Source organism: Electrona antarctica, assembly GCF_951216825.1.
Source record: "Electrona antarctica genome assembly, chromosome: 5".
NCBI lineage: Eukaryota > Metazoa > Chordata > Actinopteri > Myctophiformes > Myctophidae > Electrona > Electrona antarctica.
The window spans coordinates 3,784,783-3,801,325 of NC_136810.1; the positions used below are offsets into that span (position 1 = coordinate 3,784,783).

General features: G+C 43.0%; 2 protein-coding genes across 2 annotated transcripts; both read left to right on the forward strand.

Annotated features, from left to right (window-relative positions):
- Positions 1–266: 266 nt before the first annotated feature.
- On the forward strand, positions 267–9,888 carry wee2 (WEE2 oocyte meiosis inhibiting kinase). Its single transcript, XM_079501404.1, has 12 exons — positions 267–321; positions 2,189–2,457; positions 3,170–3,375; positions 3,983–4,079; positions 4,330–4,499; positions 4,774–4,895; positions 5,256–5,402; positions 6,629–6,739; positions 7,047–7,132; positions 7,812–7,982; positions 8,189–8,343; positions 9,164–9,888. The coding sequence occupies exons 1-12, from the start codon at positions 300–302 to the stop codon at positions 9,339–9,341; spliced, it is 1,734 nt and encodes a 577-aa protein (XP_079357530.1). The 5' UTR covers positions 267–299; the 3' UTR covers positions 9,342–9,888.
- Positions 9,889–10,806: 918 nt separating this feature from the next.
- bida (BH3 interacting domain death agonist) lies at positions 10,807–15,521 on the forward strand. The gene is made up of 5 exons (XM_079501122.1): positions 10,807–11,214; positions 11,972–12,360; positions 13,415–13,545; positions 14,063–14,249; positions 14,354–15,521. Exons 2-5 carry the CDS (start codon positions 11,985–11,987, stop codon positions 14,374–14,376), a joined length of 717 nt encoding a protein of 238 aa, XP_079357248.1. The 5' UTR covers positions 10,807–11,214; positions 11,972–11,984; the 3' UTR covers positions 14,377–15,521.
- The last annotated feature ends 1,022 nt before the right edge of the window (positions 15,522–16,543 follow it).

Sequence of the window (16,543 nt, forward strand, 5' to 3'; positions counted from 1 at the left end):
AATTATGAATATATATTATATACACAATATTGTATTCATGTGTTTCAATGTTTTGGAGAGAGAGAGAGAGAGAGAGAGAGAGAGAGAGAGAGAGAGAGAGAGAGAGAGAGAGAGAGAGAGAGAGAGAGAGAGAGAGAGAGAGAGAGAGAGACGACCAAATAACTGAGGACAATATTGAGTCTCTGTACCTTTAACGGCAGGTGCGTCGAAATCGATCACATTTAATTGAGCCAATCAGATAGAAGACGGAGCTTGCTTAATCAGGAAATAATTTGCATACTCAGCGGCAAAAATTCAAGATGCCTGGTGATGGTACAGTTGGTGAGTATTTAACTTAAAATCATTGTTTTAACAAGTTGTTCATTGCATTCACTTGAATCACTTAAATAAATAAAGTATCTGGACATCACGGAAGTGGCCTACATGTCATCTTCTCCACTTTAATTTGACGTCGGATTAAATATAAATATATAGTATCACCTTGATACTGAACTGAAGATTCCACTCCTAGCCTTTGAAACACTTCCCCTCACTGTATAGGCTATGTTTCTTTTCCCTTTTTACCTCCTTTATGATGAATTCCTGTTCTGTTCTTTGGCTATATAGAAGTGTCTATTTGTACGTCTCTAAATGTTTTGATGAATTGAACAAGGTGGACCCTCTTGTAAACGAGTGTAATGCTTTATTGGGCCGTCCACTCACAGTTAACAGTATTTGTATTCCGTTGTGCTTGAAATGTACTGTAATTCTGCAAACTGTTAATACATATTTCAATCAATCAAAAGCCTAGCACTGTCCTCTCCCCTTGTAGGCCTATACCTAGGATGTTCTAGTTTACTATGCAATATTATATAATATCTTGGTAAATTATTCTCGTGTTTTGTTATTACTTAGATTCAGCACATAATGGTATTTTAGCAAGTTCTGAAACAGAATGGTAGGTTCATTTATTTTTACCTGGATGATTTCACCTAGCTGCAATTTGCAACTCTAGATTTGTTTATAATGGGATGAATCTAGATTTGCAATAGTACCTCCATTGACTCCCTACTCATCCAATTTGAGTTTGCGATCTGCTTGTATTAAACAACGTTAAACTCACCAACATTGCAGCTGTAGGGCAAGCTTGAATTATCATCTTTCAATCTGCCAAGCGTTTGTTTCATAAAAATCACACCCGTGTGAACTGAGTGGTGTAAGGTCTTATATAGACTGATCAGCTGTGGTCTGACGTAATGTCTGACGTAATGAAATCACACCCGTGTGAACTGGGTGACCATAGCAACCATGCTCATTTTTTGGTACAGACAGACAGACAGACAGACACGTAAACTAACAAAGCCAGTTGTAGGAGTGGTTTACACCACTCAAAGATCCACCGTAGACATGTTATGAGCTACTTTCTGTCAAGAAATTCTGTGCAGGTGATTCTTTTTCTAATTGTTGGAATTTGGAAGCACTCGTCGTAAGTCACTGAACGGCCCTGCGTACCACCTGTTTCGAATTTGCACATAATGCAGCGCGACCCCTTAATAAAAACAAGCGCTTCCAAACTCCAACACTTAGAAAAAGAATCACCTGCAGAGGATGTATTGACAGAAAGTAGCTCATAACATGTCTACGGGGGATTTTTATGAAAAACAAGCTCGGCAGATTGAAAGAGGATAATTCAAGCTTGCCCTACAGCTGCAATGTTGGTGAGTCTAACGTTGTTTAATACAAGCAGATCGCAAACGCAAATTGGATTAGTGGGGAGTCAATGGAGGGTTTTGTAACTCTAGATTCATCCCATTATAAAAAATCTAGAGTTGCAAATTGCGGCTAGTTCTCACCATAATCTAATGGATGTTTTCGTATAAAAAAACACATAAGCCTTGTTTTATACTTGGTAGTCTTACCGTGTGGGTGAAAGAAATGCCAAAAGTAGCTGATCTACAATTCTCAGGGCTTAAAGCTCTATCAGTCCTGCGGATGGATTTCATAGGAGTCATTATTTTAATGATATCAGTGCAGATTTGCAAAGAAAATCATTTTCAGTCTTGGGATTTTTTTTTGCTTTAAGCCCTGCAACAACGTGACACAATTCACGATTGTTTTTATTTTTTTGTTTTTTTTAAGTATTATAATTGATTAAATGTATTATTTGGAATAAGCAACCCTTACCCCACCAGCATGCTGCCCCCTACAGGCATGGCGAAGGTGATGTACGACGGTTCGTCGAGCTGTTACGACGAAGACAGCAGCAGTGACACCAGCTCGGATGAATGTCACTTTAAGTTCCCTCCCGATCCTAGGGGCCGGACCTTCAGGGTCCCGAGGCACCACAGCAGGGTGCCCAGCAGTCCCAGGGTGCCCAGCAGTCCCATGGTGCCCAGCAGTCCCAGGGAGCCCGGCAGTCCCATCCCCTACGCAACCTGGAAGAAACTGAGGCTCTGTGACTCCCCCAAAACGCCTAAGGTCGGTGTAGCCGCAATTTTAAACTTTAGATTTTTGTAACTCTAGAGTTACAATACCCTCCATTGACTCCCCACTCATCCAATTTGCATCTGTGATCTGCTCGTATTAAACGACGTTAAACTCACCAACATTGCAGCTCTAGGCCAAGCTTGAATTATCATCTTTCAATCTGCCGAGCTTTTGTGTCATAAAAATAAAAATCACACCCGTGTGAACTGAGTGGTGTAAGGTCTGTCTGACGTAATGAAATCATGTCTGACGTAATGAAATCACACCCGGGTGTGATTTCATTACCTGGCGTTGTTTGTGCAGAAAAAATTAGCATGGTTGCTATGTTCACCCTGTTCACCCGGGTGTGATTTCATTACGTCATTACAACAGGGTGAACATAGCAACCATGCTCATTTTTTCTGCACAAAAAAGCCAGTTGTAGGAGTGGTTTACACCACTCAAAAATCTACCGTAGACATGTTATGAGCTACTTTCTGTCAAGAAATTCTGTGCAGGTTTCTACGGTGGATTTTTATGACCCAAAAGCTCGGCAAATTGAAAGGATAATTCAAGCTTGCCCTACAGCTGCAATATTGGTGAGTTTAACGTACTTGACTCAAGTGAATGTACTTGTGTGCTACAGTACGTGACAGGCAGGCTCTAGTAGCTCAATGGGTAAAAATGTCACACGTGTACTTCCTCTGTCATGTCTCCCGTATAGAGCCTGCTGTGTAAGTCGTCTGAGCCGTGCTCCAGCACTAGGCCCGGTCGCAGTCAGCGAGCCCTGCGTTTTGGGAGTCAGAGCCGCGCGCCCTCGGTCAACGTGAATCCCTTCACCCCGGACACCGTGCACAGGAACAGCGAGCACTACAAGAGGAAGAGTTGTCTGATTGACGATGACTATGTTCTCTACGAGCACGAGCCCAAGTAAGAATTGTGTGACTGTCTGTTTTATTAGTGCCTCCTAGTAGTGCTGCCAACGAATATTCCATGTTCGAATGAATATTCGAATGTAAAAAATAAAAGAATAATCAAATATTTTAAATTTAAGATTTGAATTAAAAAAATAACAATAACATTGCTGTGTGAGTTCTGGCGAGACTCTGTGCCACGTAAACTAAAACATACAAAAATTATGCTATTAAGAGAATTATAAATCATTCATTTGATCTCGCAAGACTCAAGAGTGCATTTCTGAGCACCAACCACGGCCCATACAGGACCGGACCATATAGATAAAGAAAGGGAACGTTTTACAGCATTATATTCTGCAATGTTCACATCATATTCATATTAAAATCATATACATTCAAAATCATTCAAATTGTTCGAATACATGTGTTTTTAAAAGGAATATTCGAATATAATTTTTGGCCAATTCTGGCAGCACTACCTCCTAGGTGGCTTCCTTGTCCACTGCTATTCCCTGACTCACTGTGACGACACTGTTCTATTCAGAGTGTAACAGGTTGGGTGTGTGGGCAGTGCCAGCCTGCTGGAACATTATTAACGGTCACTCTGTTCTCTCTCGCAGACTGAGACACAGCCTCACGTCACCTGTTCTCTCTCTCAGACTGAGACACAGCCTCACGTCATCTGAGGAGGATGAAGAAGCATTTCTACCACCAAAGGTATGAGTGTTTTTTTATGACGTGGTTCTGAAGGGAGGTTGCTATACGTGTCTGTCGGTCTAATAATAATATTAATAATATTTCAGATGTATCTCGTTGCTGTCGGGAGGAAACCACCGTAGCGTTACAATCGAACTGAACATGATCTGTGATCACCCCCCCCCCCCCCCACATAATTATCGATTTGTTACACTACACTTTGTCATAAAGAATAAAGATCTGTCTGTGTGTGTGTGTGTTTGTCTGGCAGAGGCAGGCTTTGGAGGAGTTCATGCTGTCTCGCTACGAGAGTGAGTTCCTGGAGCTGCAGTGCATCGGCACGGGGGAGTTTGGTGCCGTGAACAAGTGTGTGAAGAGGCTGGATGGATGCCTGTACGCCATCAAGCGCTCCCGTAGGCCCCTTGCAGGGTCTACCAATGAGTAAGTAAAGTGCATTGGATGCCTGTACGCCATCAAGCGCTCCCGTAGGCCCCTTGCAGGGTCTACCAATGAGTGAGTCAAGTGCATTGGATGCCTGTACGCCATCAAGCGCTCCCGTAGGCCCCTTGCAGGGTCTACCAATGAGTGAGTCAAGTGCATGATGGGCCACTCACTGTATCAATTGTAATATTGGTTTTACATAGTGTTTACAGTACATTGTAATTGATTAATAGATTGCTATTCTAGTTGTAAGGCATGCTTTTTTCCTTCTCAGGCAGTTGGCCTTAAAGGAAGTGTATGCTCACGCAGTCCTTGGACATCATCCACATGTTGTTCGCTATTTCTCGGCGTGGGCCGAAGAAGACCACATGATCATTCAGAATGAATACTGTGATGGTAAGTTGAAGTTCACAGGTTCCTGTGAGAAGATAAATGGTTGCTTTTCCACTGCATGGCACCGGCTGATGGAGGGGAAAGGAACTGGTTGGAATAACGTGTTCCTTCCACGCGTTACGTCCAACCAGGGAAACTCCCCCCTGTCAGGTGTAAAGGAGCAACTTGGACACTCAGGCATGAAGGAACCATGAGTTCAAGTCCGTTGCTCTCCCCATGTCCCCCATATATGGGGACTAGGTTGGCGGAGGGTGTGTAGAGCCCAGGATCACATTAGATAATTGACACAGGGGTGATAAATGGGTTACAAAATCGTGGGATAGAAATTAACAAAAAAAGAAAAAACATGTTCATTCAATACAGGCGGCAGTCTCCTCGACGCCATGGCTAAGAAGAAGCTGCAGGGGGAGTTGTTCTCTGAGGCAGAGCTGAAGGACCTGCTGCTGCAAGTCTCGATGGGTCTGAAGTTCATCCATAGTTCAGGCCTTGTTCACCTGGACATCAAACCCAGTGAGTATCTGTACACGACAAGCCTTCCTTCTCATTCACTCACTTGTACATACATATTATAGACATGGTGTGCAGTTGTTCTCAAAGTGGGGTCCAGCGAGGGTCCTCCTGGGGACTCCCTGCAAGATGAGTAACGGTTTAAAGCTGCACAATGTAACTGTCCTCTTCTACTCCAGATTTGAACCCTGTTTCCTGTGCAAGTGCTGGCATAACCAATCTTGGCCATCAGGTCTCAAATTTTAGTTTTAGATGAGTTAGTAAGTAAGGGCATTTTATCAGGTATTTGACCAATCTGGGAACTAAATCGTTACCAAGAAATGTCTTCACCAATGTGTTTCTAAAGGTGTCTAATAACATATACTAAAAGTTTGAAATTCAACTCCCGTGGGAAATTGAGTTATTAGCATAATATGAAAACCCTTAACATCCTAATATAAGGCAAAAAAGTCCAAATTTCATCAATCTTTAAGTAGCATGTGACATATGAAACTAGGGGGTTTTCATGATTCTGAATCCATTCCAAGCATTAGTTTTGCACAAAAAACACTCCTTGGGCTAAATTAGGCCATATCCACTTGACCAAATGTGCTGACCTCATCACGTTTGTGAGGCCGTTTTCCTCCCAAGGAGTGTTTTTTTGTGCAAAACTAATGCTTGGAATGGATTCAGAATCATGAAAACCCTATAGTTTCATATGTCACATGCTACTTAAAGAATGATGAAATTTGGACTTTTTTGCATTATATAGGATGTTAAGGGTATGGTCACATATTATGCTAATAACTCAATTTCCCACGGGAGTTGAATTTCAAACTTTTAGTACATGTTATTAGACACCTTTAGAAACACATTGGTGAAGAAATTTATTGGTAACGATTAAGTTCCCAGATTTTCATAGATTTCTCTTACTATAGGTGAGACATGACCTTTGACACGATCTCAATGGAAGAGCAGGGAGACTAAATGAAACCATATATTGTATTAACATACTCTGGTTGGACAAAATGCATTTTATTCATTTAAAAAATGTTACATAGTGCCGCTTTAAACACTTTCTGTTCTGGCTATTAGGAAATGTTGACAAATCTCTTATGGAGGTTCCTGGCACAACATATGATCAAATGAGGGTCAGCAAATGCACATCAATGCGGGGGTTCCTTCACTTAGCGTACAGTACAAAGGCCGTCTGCATTATCACTCATTAACAACTCCCTGGTGCTTTCTAGGCAATATCTTCATCTGCCAGCGGACCAGCTTGAGCCCAGGAGGCCGAGGGGAGAGCGAGGAGGAGGAAGAGGAACAGGAAACTTCGTCAACCAGCGTCATTTACAAAATCGGTCGGTCACATCACACGATAAAGGCTCATTCATAGTCTGGATTTTCGGTGGTGGGGTGACCACCGAACTACAACATGACGTCACTGAGCCGCGGTGAAGAGCAAACCACCGCCACCGCTCCAGCCCTTCTCTCTGTTTTTACTCACCACCGCTCAACGTTATTTCAGCTCCGGTGGTCACCTCACCACCGAAGATCCAGACTATGAATGAGCATTTACACGTCCAGCAGTTATGCATTCAAATAATTTGCGAGCATTGCCACCGGCTGTCATTAACTTGCTGTGCGACAACATTAATTGCCCCTCAGGTGACCTTGGTCATGTGACGTCAATCAGCAGCCCTCGGGTAGAGGAGGGGGACAGTCGCTTCCTGGCCAGTGAAGTCCTGCAAGAGGTGAAGTGCTCTTGGTTTAGTTTATTAAGGATCCCCATTAGTCTACACCGTAGTGGAGACTATTCTTCCTGGGGTCCAGGCAAAAATGATCACAATACAAATCATAAAATGCAGTACAGCATGATCCATGTTTCTGAACAAACACACAAACCTAAAAAACAAAATTTATAACAGTACAATTAAAAGAAAAAAAGGTTTGTCAGTCCGAAAATATATAGTAAGAACCTAATTTAATATAATTTCCTTTCTGATTATTGCTGCCTTGAGTTTCCTTTTGAAATAAAATGTAGGTCTATTTCTTGTTAGAGTCAAATGTGGGGGGAGCACACGCCAGTATGCAATGGCTCTGGACAGGACTGTTTTCTTAAGTGCATTGGTTTTGGGCAGAGGAAAAGTAAAGTGACCATTTAGTGCATGTCTAGTATTGTAATCATGTCTTTCATTTGCAGGTAATAACTGTAGAAACAAACTGAAGGGTTTCTGTGAGGAATGTACATTCTTTAAAAACAGAATATTTATAAAATACGATTTATGATCCCTGGAGCTTGGAGGAGTGATTCTCAAAGTGGGGTCGAGGGACCCCCAGGTGTCCTTGAGGGGGTTCCACTGATGGGTACATATATACTGTACTATGCTATACTAAGTACTATGCATGTCCAACCATGGCTGTGTTCTGCAGGATTACAGTAACCTCCCCAAAGCGGACATCTTCTCCCTGGGTCTCACGGTTCTGATGGCCATGGGGGCTCCTCCTCTGCCCCAGAACGGAGACGAGTGGCATAGCCTCAGGCAGGGTCACCTGCCCCGCCTCCCACAGGAGCTCTCCCCGGCTTTCACTGGCCTCCTTCGGGTACGTAATAATAATAATGAGCGGCCAAATACATTTCATTTTGGGTGTCACAAAGAAGTTTGAGCACCACTGATATAGCAACATAAGTTTATCAGAAAACTGTAGGACCTCAGGGTCCTAATGGGGTTTTAACTGAAATTAATACCTGTGTGTGTGTGTGTGTGTGTGTGTGTGTGTGTGTGTGTGTGTGTGTGTGTGTGTGTCAGCTGTTGTTGGATCCTGAGCCCAACGTGCGCCCCTCTGCCTCCGCGCTGTGCAAACACTCAGTCCTGAGGGGTCAGAGCACAGAGTCTGGAAGACTGGCCGCTCAGCTACGCCGGGAGCTCAACGTGGAGAAGTTCAGGACGGCCATGTTGGAGAAGTAAGGACGACTCCTGCAGCATCTACCCTCAGGGACGTGCACACATAAACCTCAAAGGGGGGCTTCAGCCCCTGCCCTTTTACCCGTCTGTAAAACAACTGTCCTCTCCAGACCACGAATGTAGCATTTACTACATGGTGAAAGAAATGCACATGCCACTCCTTTCCATGCCATGCCGAAAGGCAGCATTCAGGAGAATTGCTTTTTTTCCCTCCTGAACTTGAACACAGTATTTTGCGTTGAACAAATTTGTTTAGAAATCCATGTCGTTACACTGCATCTCCACTAGCTAAAGAGTGCTGGGTTGCGCCCCGAACATAGCTGATCTACAAGCTCACAACGCGTCGCAGTAGATCTGCTATGTTCGCTATTTTTATCCAAAAGTGCCCTCTTACGGGATTTCAGCCCCTGCCCCTGTAACTCGGCATGTCGCCGTCTGCCCTTCTATTCCGAGCCCATATAGTTTCAGTTATTTGTTAAAATCCCTTCTGACGTGGTGGTACTCGGATACAAAGTACAAACGCAAAAAGACACAAAAATAATAAGCATGGTACTATATAGTTTTTGGATAATGGAATTGGAATCACTTGGGTTGAATCAATACACACTGTGTCACATAGCTACAAAAATAACCATAACCATATTTTCAGATGGGGGGTCGGCGGCCAATTACATATATTTTTGGGGGTCCTTGACATGAAAAACTTTGAGAACCACTGACATGGAAACATAGGGTTTTTCAGAAAACTGTCAGGATTTAGAAGACATTTGTAGAATCGTCCTCAGGTCTAAATGCTATAACTCCCCTTCCTTCCCTCAGGGAGCTGGAGGAGGCCCGGATGGCAGCGAGGTCTCTCTCCTCTCCACGTCAGACCCGTCGGTCCTGGCTTCCTGATCTGGAGGCGGGGCCTTCTGCTAACGGAGGCTCACTGAACGGGACGGCACGGAGGAGGCTGATTGGTCGGACCTTCGCCCGCTCCATGAGCTTCGGCGTTTGATGTGTCATCGTCGCCAGACCTCTGTGACCATCTATCTACAGTATCACTGGTGTTGATTGGTCTCTTCAGCCATTTTGTGACGGCTGATCATAACGGCCCATTGTAAATATCACAAACGTGTCGCATTGCAACACTTTGTCAGCTTGTAGATCAACTATTTGCATTTTAATCCTGAAAAGAACAGTTTTGGACATGTATTGGACACAGACACCAGAAGATTGCCTTGGATATCACTGATAAGGAACTCCTTTTTTTTTTTTTTTTAATAGGACGCACACACCAGAATTTTGTCTCTGATATCACTGATACAGGACCTTTTTAATATTGTATTTTTTTTGTTTTACTTTTCAAATAAAACATTTTGTTTAACATTTGAATAAGGGGTCAGTCTTCATGACTTGAGTAGCACGTTTTACATTTAAAGGTTGATGAAGTCTGCCATCTTAAAGGCAGCCTGCAGTCCATACCATGGGTTTAGATTTTGAATTAATTGCTAAAGTAATTATGTTCTGTCTTCAAATCAAAGTATAAAGACTAGTCAAAAGTTCTGAGTTTTTTGTTTGTTTATTACTCCACAAGAACATTGGTGAATTTTCGGAGTTTGATACTTTTATCAGGCCTGCTCACTCACTAAAGCAAAACCTGATTTTAAATCCCATTCCCATAATATCTTGGTAAGTTATAAAGAATTCATAGAAATATATCTGTCCCTTTTTTTTCTTTTTGGGGGAAATTCCTCTGCGTACCACCAGAGGGGGCGTCAAGTACCACTGGACACTGGTGGTACCTTGGGTGGTACGGTTGAGAATCACTAGACTACCACACTCCACTCCAGGGATAGTTAACTGATTGAGAATCACTAGACTACCACACTCCACTCCAGGGATAGTTAACTGATTGAGAATCACTAGACTACCACACTCCACTCCAGGGATAGTTAACTAATTGTAAGGACAGATTGGTTAACTGAAATAAATATTTTGGGGTGTTTAAATGACAAAATGGGAAAATATCCACAAAAACTAAAATTGAAAACAAAAAAGATAAGTGAAATAAAAAAATAAATGCTAAACTATAATTATCTCTAAGAAAACAAACTCCAAAGAAGATGCACCTTAATACAAATACGTGTTCAATCAAAGCAAACGGCATGAACAATATTAGTTTGCCTCTTCTACAAAAATAAAAGTTACAAGTTACTGTCGCGCTTGCCAAGCTGTCATTCTCTTGTACTTGTATTATTTCCCACCTCGGACGGAGGACAGTCTGGTCACCAGACAACACTGTAGTGTCGGTAGGCCAATCAGAGGCAGGCGGGGCGTTACCATGTCTATGTACGCGTTGCGTCACCCGGCTTCCAGCAGTACCTGAGGGAAGCCAGGGTTCTATTTACTGTTGAGTGATCACATCCGGTCTAAAGCCCGCCTACTGTATCCGTTAATTACACGCACACACATACGTACACACAGTGACCTTTCCGTATCCGTTGCAAAGTGCAGAGCGAGTGTAAACCTTTCCAGCAGTCAGCCTTCAGCAGAACTTGAGGGGCTTTCCATCCAGCGTGTTTATCTGAGGCTACAGATCAAGACTCAGGGCATTGAGTGCATTCAGTCTCATGACAACACCACAGCACTCATTTAGGACATTGTTGATGGAATAACTTTAAAAAAAGTAACCTTTTCATCGCGTTCTGTTCCTATTATTATTATATTCGTGTTTGTTGTCCTACTCCTGCACATGCGCACTCCATCGTGTCGCGTCCAAGGCGACAGGACCGCTAGTTGAGTTAGTTGGTTGTTGAATAGTATTATTATTCAGTATTATTATCATACATACCGCGGCTTGAGTTGTGCATAAAGCTGACGAACTGAGGGTGAGTGATTTATTTATTGATGATTACTGATTGATGATTATTATTAGCTTAGTGGCTAACGATGATGTAACCTTTAGCAGGGCTGCAACTGATTATTTTCTTTAGGGATTATTATTAGGCTACCGGTACATCGTTTTTAAAAATCAATGAAACGTTTGATTGTTGTGATTTTTACCCTATGTGTCTCACCCATAACATACCGTGTTTATTTTTCTCCGCCAGCTGCGCAGCAGGTTTCAGTTCCAAGTTACAACAAAGTAAATAGAAACTAGCAACATTTAACCACTAGTTGAACTCTGTTGAACCCTAAACCAGAAACATTATATTACAAAACAAAATAGAAGAGTGTAGACCACTGGTTCCCAGACGTTTTCGTGTCAAATACCCCCAAATAAATATTTATTAGGCCACGGACCCCCCATTTGAAAACATATCAGTACAAACATATCAGACCCCGATAAGGGAGGATTTTTATGGCTCTAGCAGTGATTCCGAAACATATTAATTTCAAGGACCCCCATTTTCACACGCATTATGCTATGGACCCCTGATTTAATGCCATTTCTATCTCTGGTACCCCAATTTATATTGTAAATGTTAATTTAACTCTTGAGAGTACAAATGGAACCAAATGGACCCATAAGGGTTCATTTGGTTCCTAAGTTCCTAACTATCATTTAGCTGGGGACCCCCTGGAACTCCCTCAAGGACCCTTGAATCATAAACTGGTGAATGATAATTTCATTTATAATTTCAGAAGAGATCACAGGATGGACTTCCCCGGGAGTGCAGCGGCGGTGGGCATTTCAAACGCTCCCCTGGTGCTGCTGTCCTTCCTTCAGCAGACCCCGAGAAGCAGCGTCGACGTGGACTTCCTCAATGAGCTGGACTCCCTGGGCAGAGAGCTCAGTCTGACACACTGTGACTCTAACGGTGGCCCCTGCTGGTCGGGGCCCCCCACCTCGAATGGCCCCTGCTGGTCGGGGCCCCCCACCTCGAATGGCCCCTGCTGGTCAGGACCCCCCACCTCGAATGGCCCCTGCTTTGGCCTCGATGAGGACCTGCAAACTGATGGCCAGTTCCCTTGCATCATCAGAGGACCCCCTGGAGACATGCAACCTCTGGTCCACCTGGAGCGGCCTGCTGGTGAGTTGATTTAGGGCAGTGGTTCCCTAACTTTTTCATGTCGAGGACCCCCAAATTGACACTAATTAGCACGCGGAACCCCATTTGAAGAGATATACCAAGGACCCCCACGAGAGAAGATGTTTACGGCTCTAGCAGTGATTCTCATCTCAACCCATTTAATTTCAAGGACTCCCAGTTTGACATGCATTAGTAGTAGTCTACGGAGTACGGACCCGCATTTAATGGCATTTCTATCTCTGGGACCCCCAATTTATATCGTAAAATCAATGTTATTTTAACTCTAATAGTGTACAAATGGAACCATTGTACACTCTGAGTTACAGGCCCATAAGGGTCCTATTGGTTCCAAACTATCATTTAGCTGGGGACCCCCTGGAACCCTAGAAAAGCCCCCTGTGGTGAGAAAATAAAACCTTAAGCTTTTGGAGCCCAGTCCAGTCCAGTGTGCAGACCTTACTTTATTTTCTATGTAGAAGAGCCGCCATTGGACTGAAGCCCCATGAAGTGAACGGAGTTTGCGTAACTCTGTCTATACTCTATGGCTCTGGGATATCCAACCCAACATTAAAATTTGCCAATGGGAGGGTGGGTGTGCGCCGTGCGGGCCACGTCACTGAGACATAACCATAAACAATTATAGTATTAATCTTAACTGCTATGATATACAGTAGCCTACACGTTTGTTTTTTTACATCCATTGCTGTTCAGGAAATAGTTTAATTGGCAGTATCAATAATCAATATGTCAACAACTGGTTTAATTATTTTAATAGTTGATGTTTGTTCTGATGGTGAAGGGACGCAGGCCAAAGTAACTCACTCACCTTCACAGTCACACATGAATATGTTTATAGGTTAAAGTGCAAACCAAATGTAACGTGAAAGCAGGAAGTGGTAGATGTAGAGGTTTGCAGAACCTTAAACCCTGTTTGTGTGAAATTGTGCCAGGGTTTTATTTCAGACTTCAGACTTTCAGACATTTATTTTGTAGGACAAAGAAAGCCATCTTAATTCAAAGTGAGGTTATTCACACCCATGTGTTGTCCTTGTAGCGAACTTTGAAGAAGCAGAGGCCAGGGTGATCGCAGCAGAGCTGAGAGAAATCGCTGACCAGCTTGAACATGACGTGGTTTCACAAGCTACCAACAACCTGGCCCGGAAACTGCTGAACTCTCCAGTCAACGTGAGTCAGCCACTAAAAAAAACTAAATTGCCAACTTAAATATATTACATGTGACAGTTTTCAGAAAAAACCTCTGTCAGTGAGTGGTGCTCAACTTTTTTCATGTCAAGGACCCCCAGATTTATCTGTATTTGGCTGCCGACCCCCATCTGAAAATATGTTGTTCCAGGGACCCCCCCCCCCCCCCCCCCCAGAAGCAAAGATTTGAGTTAAAAACATTTGCTCTGAAAGAATATACATAATATAGTCATTTGCTTGACCAGCTTATTCTTAAATACAGTATATGGTAACATATAAGCTTACTCATACAGTTAAGTGTGTGTGTGTGTGTGTGTGTGTGTGTGCGTGCCCAGTATATAGACGGTGTGTGATTCACTATAACATTTTTTAGAGAGTCTGCGGTCTGTATGTCTTGTATGTCTAGAATGCCAAATAGAAAACCCCCCAAACAAAGTGGTGGCTGTTCTTTTTCCTTTTCAACAACACCAACATGTTACTTTCTGTTTTGCGGAAGCAGCAGTGGAAGAACTACCTCACCCTAGAAGTGGAGTGGGTTGTGAAGCGCGGCCTGGAGCTCCACCTCCAACAGCTGCCTCAGGAGCGCGTCATCATGGCTCTCACGCTCACCCTGGTGAGGGGCGTGTGCCGCCAGACCCCGCGGCTGCTACGGAGCCTGTTCAACACCGCGGTGCACTACATCTCTGCTGCCCGGGACAGAAGATGAGCCTGTTCAACACCGCAGTGCACTACATCTCTGCTGCCCGGGGACAGAAGATGAGCCTGTTCAACACCGCAGTGCACTACATCTCTGCTGCCGGGGACAGAAGATGAGCCTGTTCAACACCGCAGTGCACTACATCTCTGCTGCCGGGGACAGAAGATGAGCCTGTTCAACACCGCAGTGCACTACATCTCTGCTGCCCGGGACAGAAGATGAGCCTGTTCAACACCGCAGTGCACTACATCTCTGCTGCCGGGGACAGAAGATGAGCCTGTTCAACACCACAGTGCACTACATCTCTGCTGCCCAGGACAGAAGATGAGCCTGTTCAACACCGCAGTGCACTACATCTCTGCTGCCGTGGTGGACAGAAGATGACTTTTTGAGCTACAGCAGTGTTTCTCAAACCTTTCCAAGGACCCCCCAACAACTCCTTTAGTGTACAAATGGTTCAATGTATACGTTCTCAGAGTTACAGGCCTGTAAGGATCCACTTGGAACCCTGAGGGTCCTGCTTTGAGAACCGCTGAGGCTGATTAAACAAACTTCTGACTTGTGCACCCAGAACAAAGCATTGAAGCAGGTTCTTCATGTCAAATGAACTGTGAGTTTGTTTTGGTTCATTGTTACCAACACGTTTACCTCTGTTTTATGAGTAGGCTACGGGTACGATGGCTACTGTTTACTTATTTTCTTTTCAGTTACAGTAGTTCTGAATGTAGTTTGACAAATGAGCTTTATACAACTTTATTGTGCTTTGTTTCTTTGAGTTAATTTTTTTTGGCACCGGCCAATTAAGCCAGCCTTGGGCATACAATGCCAAATTCGGGACAGTATTCATGCTCATTTAGAATATTTACCTTTGCTTAAAGTGGAATTTATTTGTATATCAATGTCATTGATCAATCACTGGTTTAATACTTTAAACTGCCAAGTAGTTGACGTAAATGACGTATTTTCTATCGATTACACATCCCATGAATTTAACATTTATTTTGTTTGTCTATTCCTAAGTAAATAACTTGGTGGACTCTCGGGCAGGAGACTCAATGGAGAGACTCCACCGGTCATCAAATTATTGGCTCATGAATTCAATGGCATGAGGAAAAAAATATATTTTTGTGTAAATGATCCCTTTAAATTGTGACAATTTATATTTATATGAATTTGTACCTCATGTGGCTTACTTGAAGTTTGTTTTCTTGTTTAAGTATTACAAATTTGCAAAGGGAAATAAATGGTCAACAAACCACCACAGACAGGCTCTTTTAATTTGTAATTTATTCTGAACTCTGAATCATCGCAAACTTGGTACAAAGTACAAACTCCCATTCTGGAGCTCCTTACATCCATACCGCACCTTCAAATTACACACTTTCCCTTTGATCTCTAACAAATGCTCGGATTCTGTGAGCATCACCATGCAACACTGGCATAAATAACAGAACTCTTTAGATTGAGATGTCTTGGAAGCACAGCTATCCCTTATTTTCAGAATATTCTTAACCGAAGCCATTAACATGGTGGTTTTGGTCAAACAGAGGGAGGTACTTTGGTATTGACATAACTTGAAAATGTAATGATCTCGAGTATGACTGTTAAGAGCTTGGGAAAAAATAAACTGGTTTGACCGTTTCCCAGCTAAATTGACAGACTTATTTGAAAGGCTAAGGTCGTCATTCACATTCCTGGCTCAAAGTACAGCAAAAAAAAAAGGTATCGCCCCTTTTCTAGTTTTTGGAATACATTTCCCAAATACATGGAATTAAACTAATCAACAGCTTATTTTACTTTTTGTCATACAGGTAGATATAGTTTGCACACCTTATTAAACCATCTGAAGTTGAGACCTGATGGGTCGATTGTGGAGGAACAGTAGTCGGAAGCTCAGGTTATTGGCAAGTATAGGTACAATGTAAACACATTATGGGGTTAACGACAGACTGGCACGATAAAGACTGGGATTCACCTAGTTACAAGAGTTACTATGAGAGTTTTGGGTCCTTTTTCACCATTACCCCCCCCCCCCCCATATCCATTTCACTGGACTGAGGGGGCTAAACTTAGCCCGACACTCAAGTCTGAATTTTCATTTAGTTTCACCAGGACATCTTTTTTTTTTAAATGGTAGCGATTCAGGGCTGGAGCCAGCGGCTAGGCTAAACTGGACCTAAATGATGAAATCTACAGTAAGTGAGAATACCAACATCATTCAGAATAGCATTTTGATGAAGCGTGATGTGTTTTCATATGATTTCAAGATACGTTTTGAGAGGC

Coding starts and splice junctions, on each gene's coding strand:
- bida (XM_079501122.1), top strand. CDS start 11,985: ATGGACTTCCCCGGGAGTGCAGCGGCGGTGGGCATTTCAAACGCTCCC. Junction 12,361..13,414: donor CCACCTGGAGCGGCCTGCTG/GTGAGTTGATTT, acceptor TTGTCCTTGTAG/CGAACTTTGAAGAAGCAGAG. Junction 13,546..14,062: donor TGCTGAACTCTCCAGTCAAC/GTGAGTCAGCCA, acceptor TTGCGGAAGCAG/CAGTGGAAGAACTACCTCAC.
- wee2 (XM_079501404.1), top strand. CDS start 300: ATGCCTGGTGATGGTACAGTTG. Junction 2,458..3,169: donor ACTCCCCCAAAACGCCTAAG/GTCGGTGTAGCC, acceptor TCTCCCGTATAG/AGCCTGCTGTGTAAGTCGTC. Junction 8,344..9,163: donor AGGACGGCCATGTTGGAGAA/GTAAGGACGACT, acceptor TCCTTCCCTCAG/GGAGCTGGAGGAGGCCCGGA.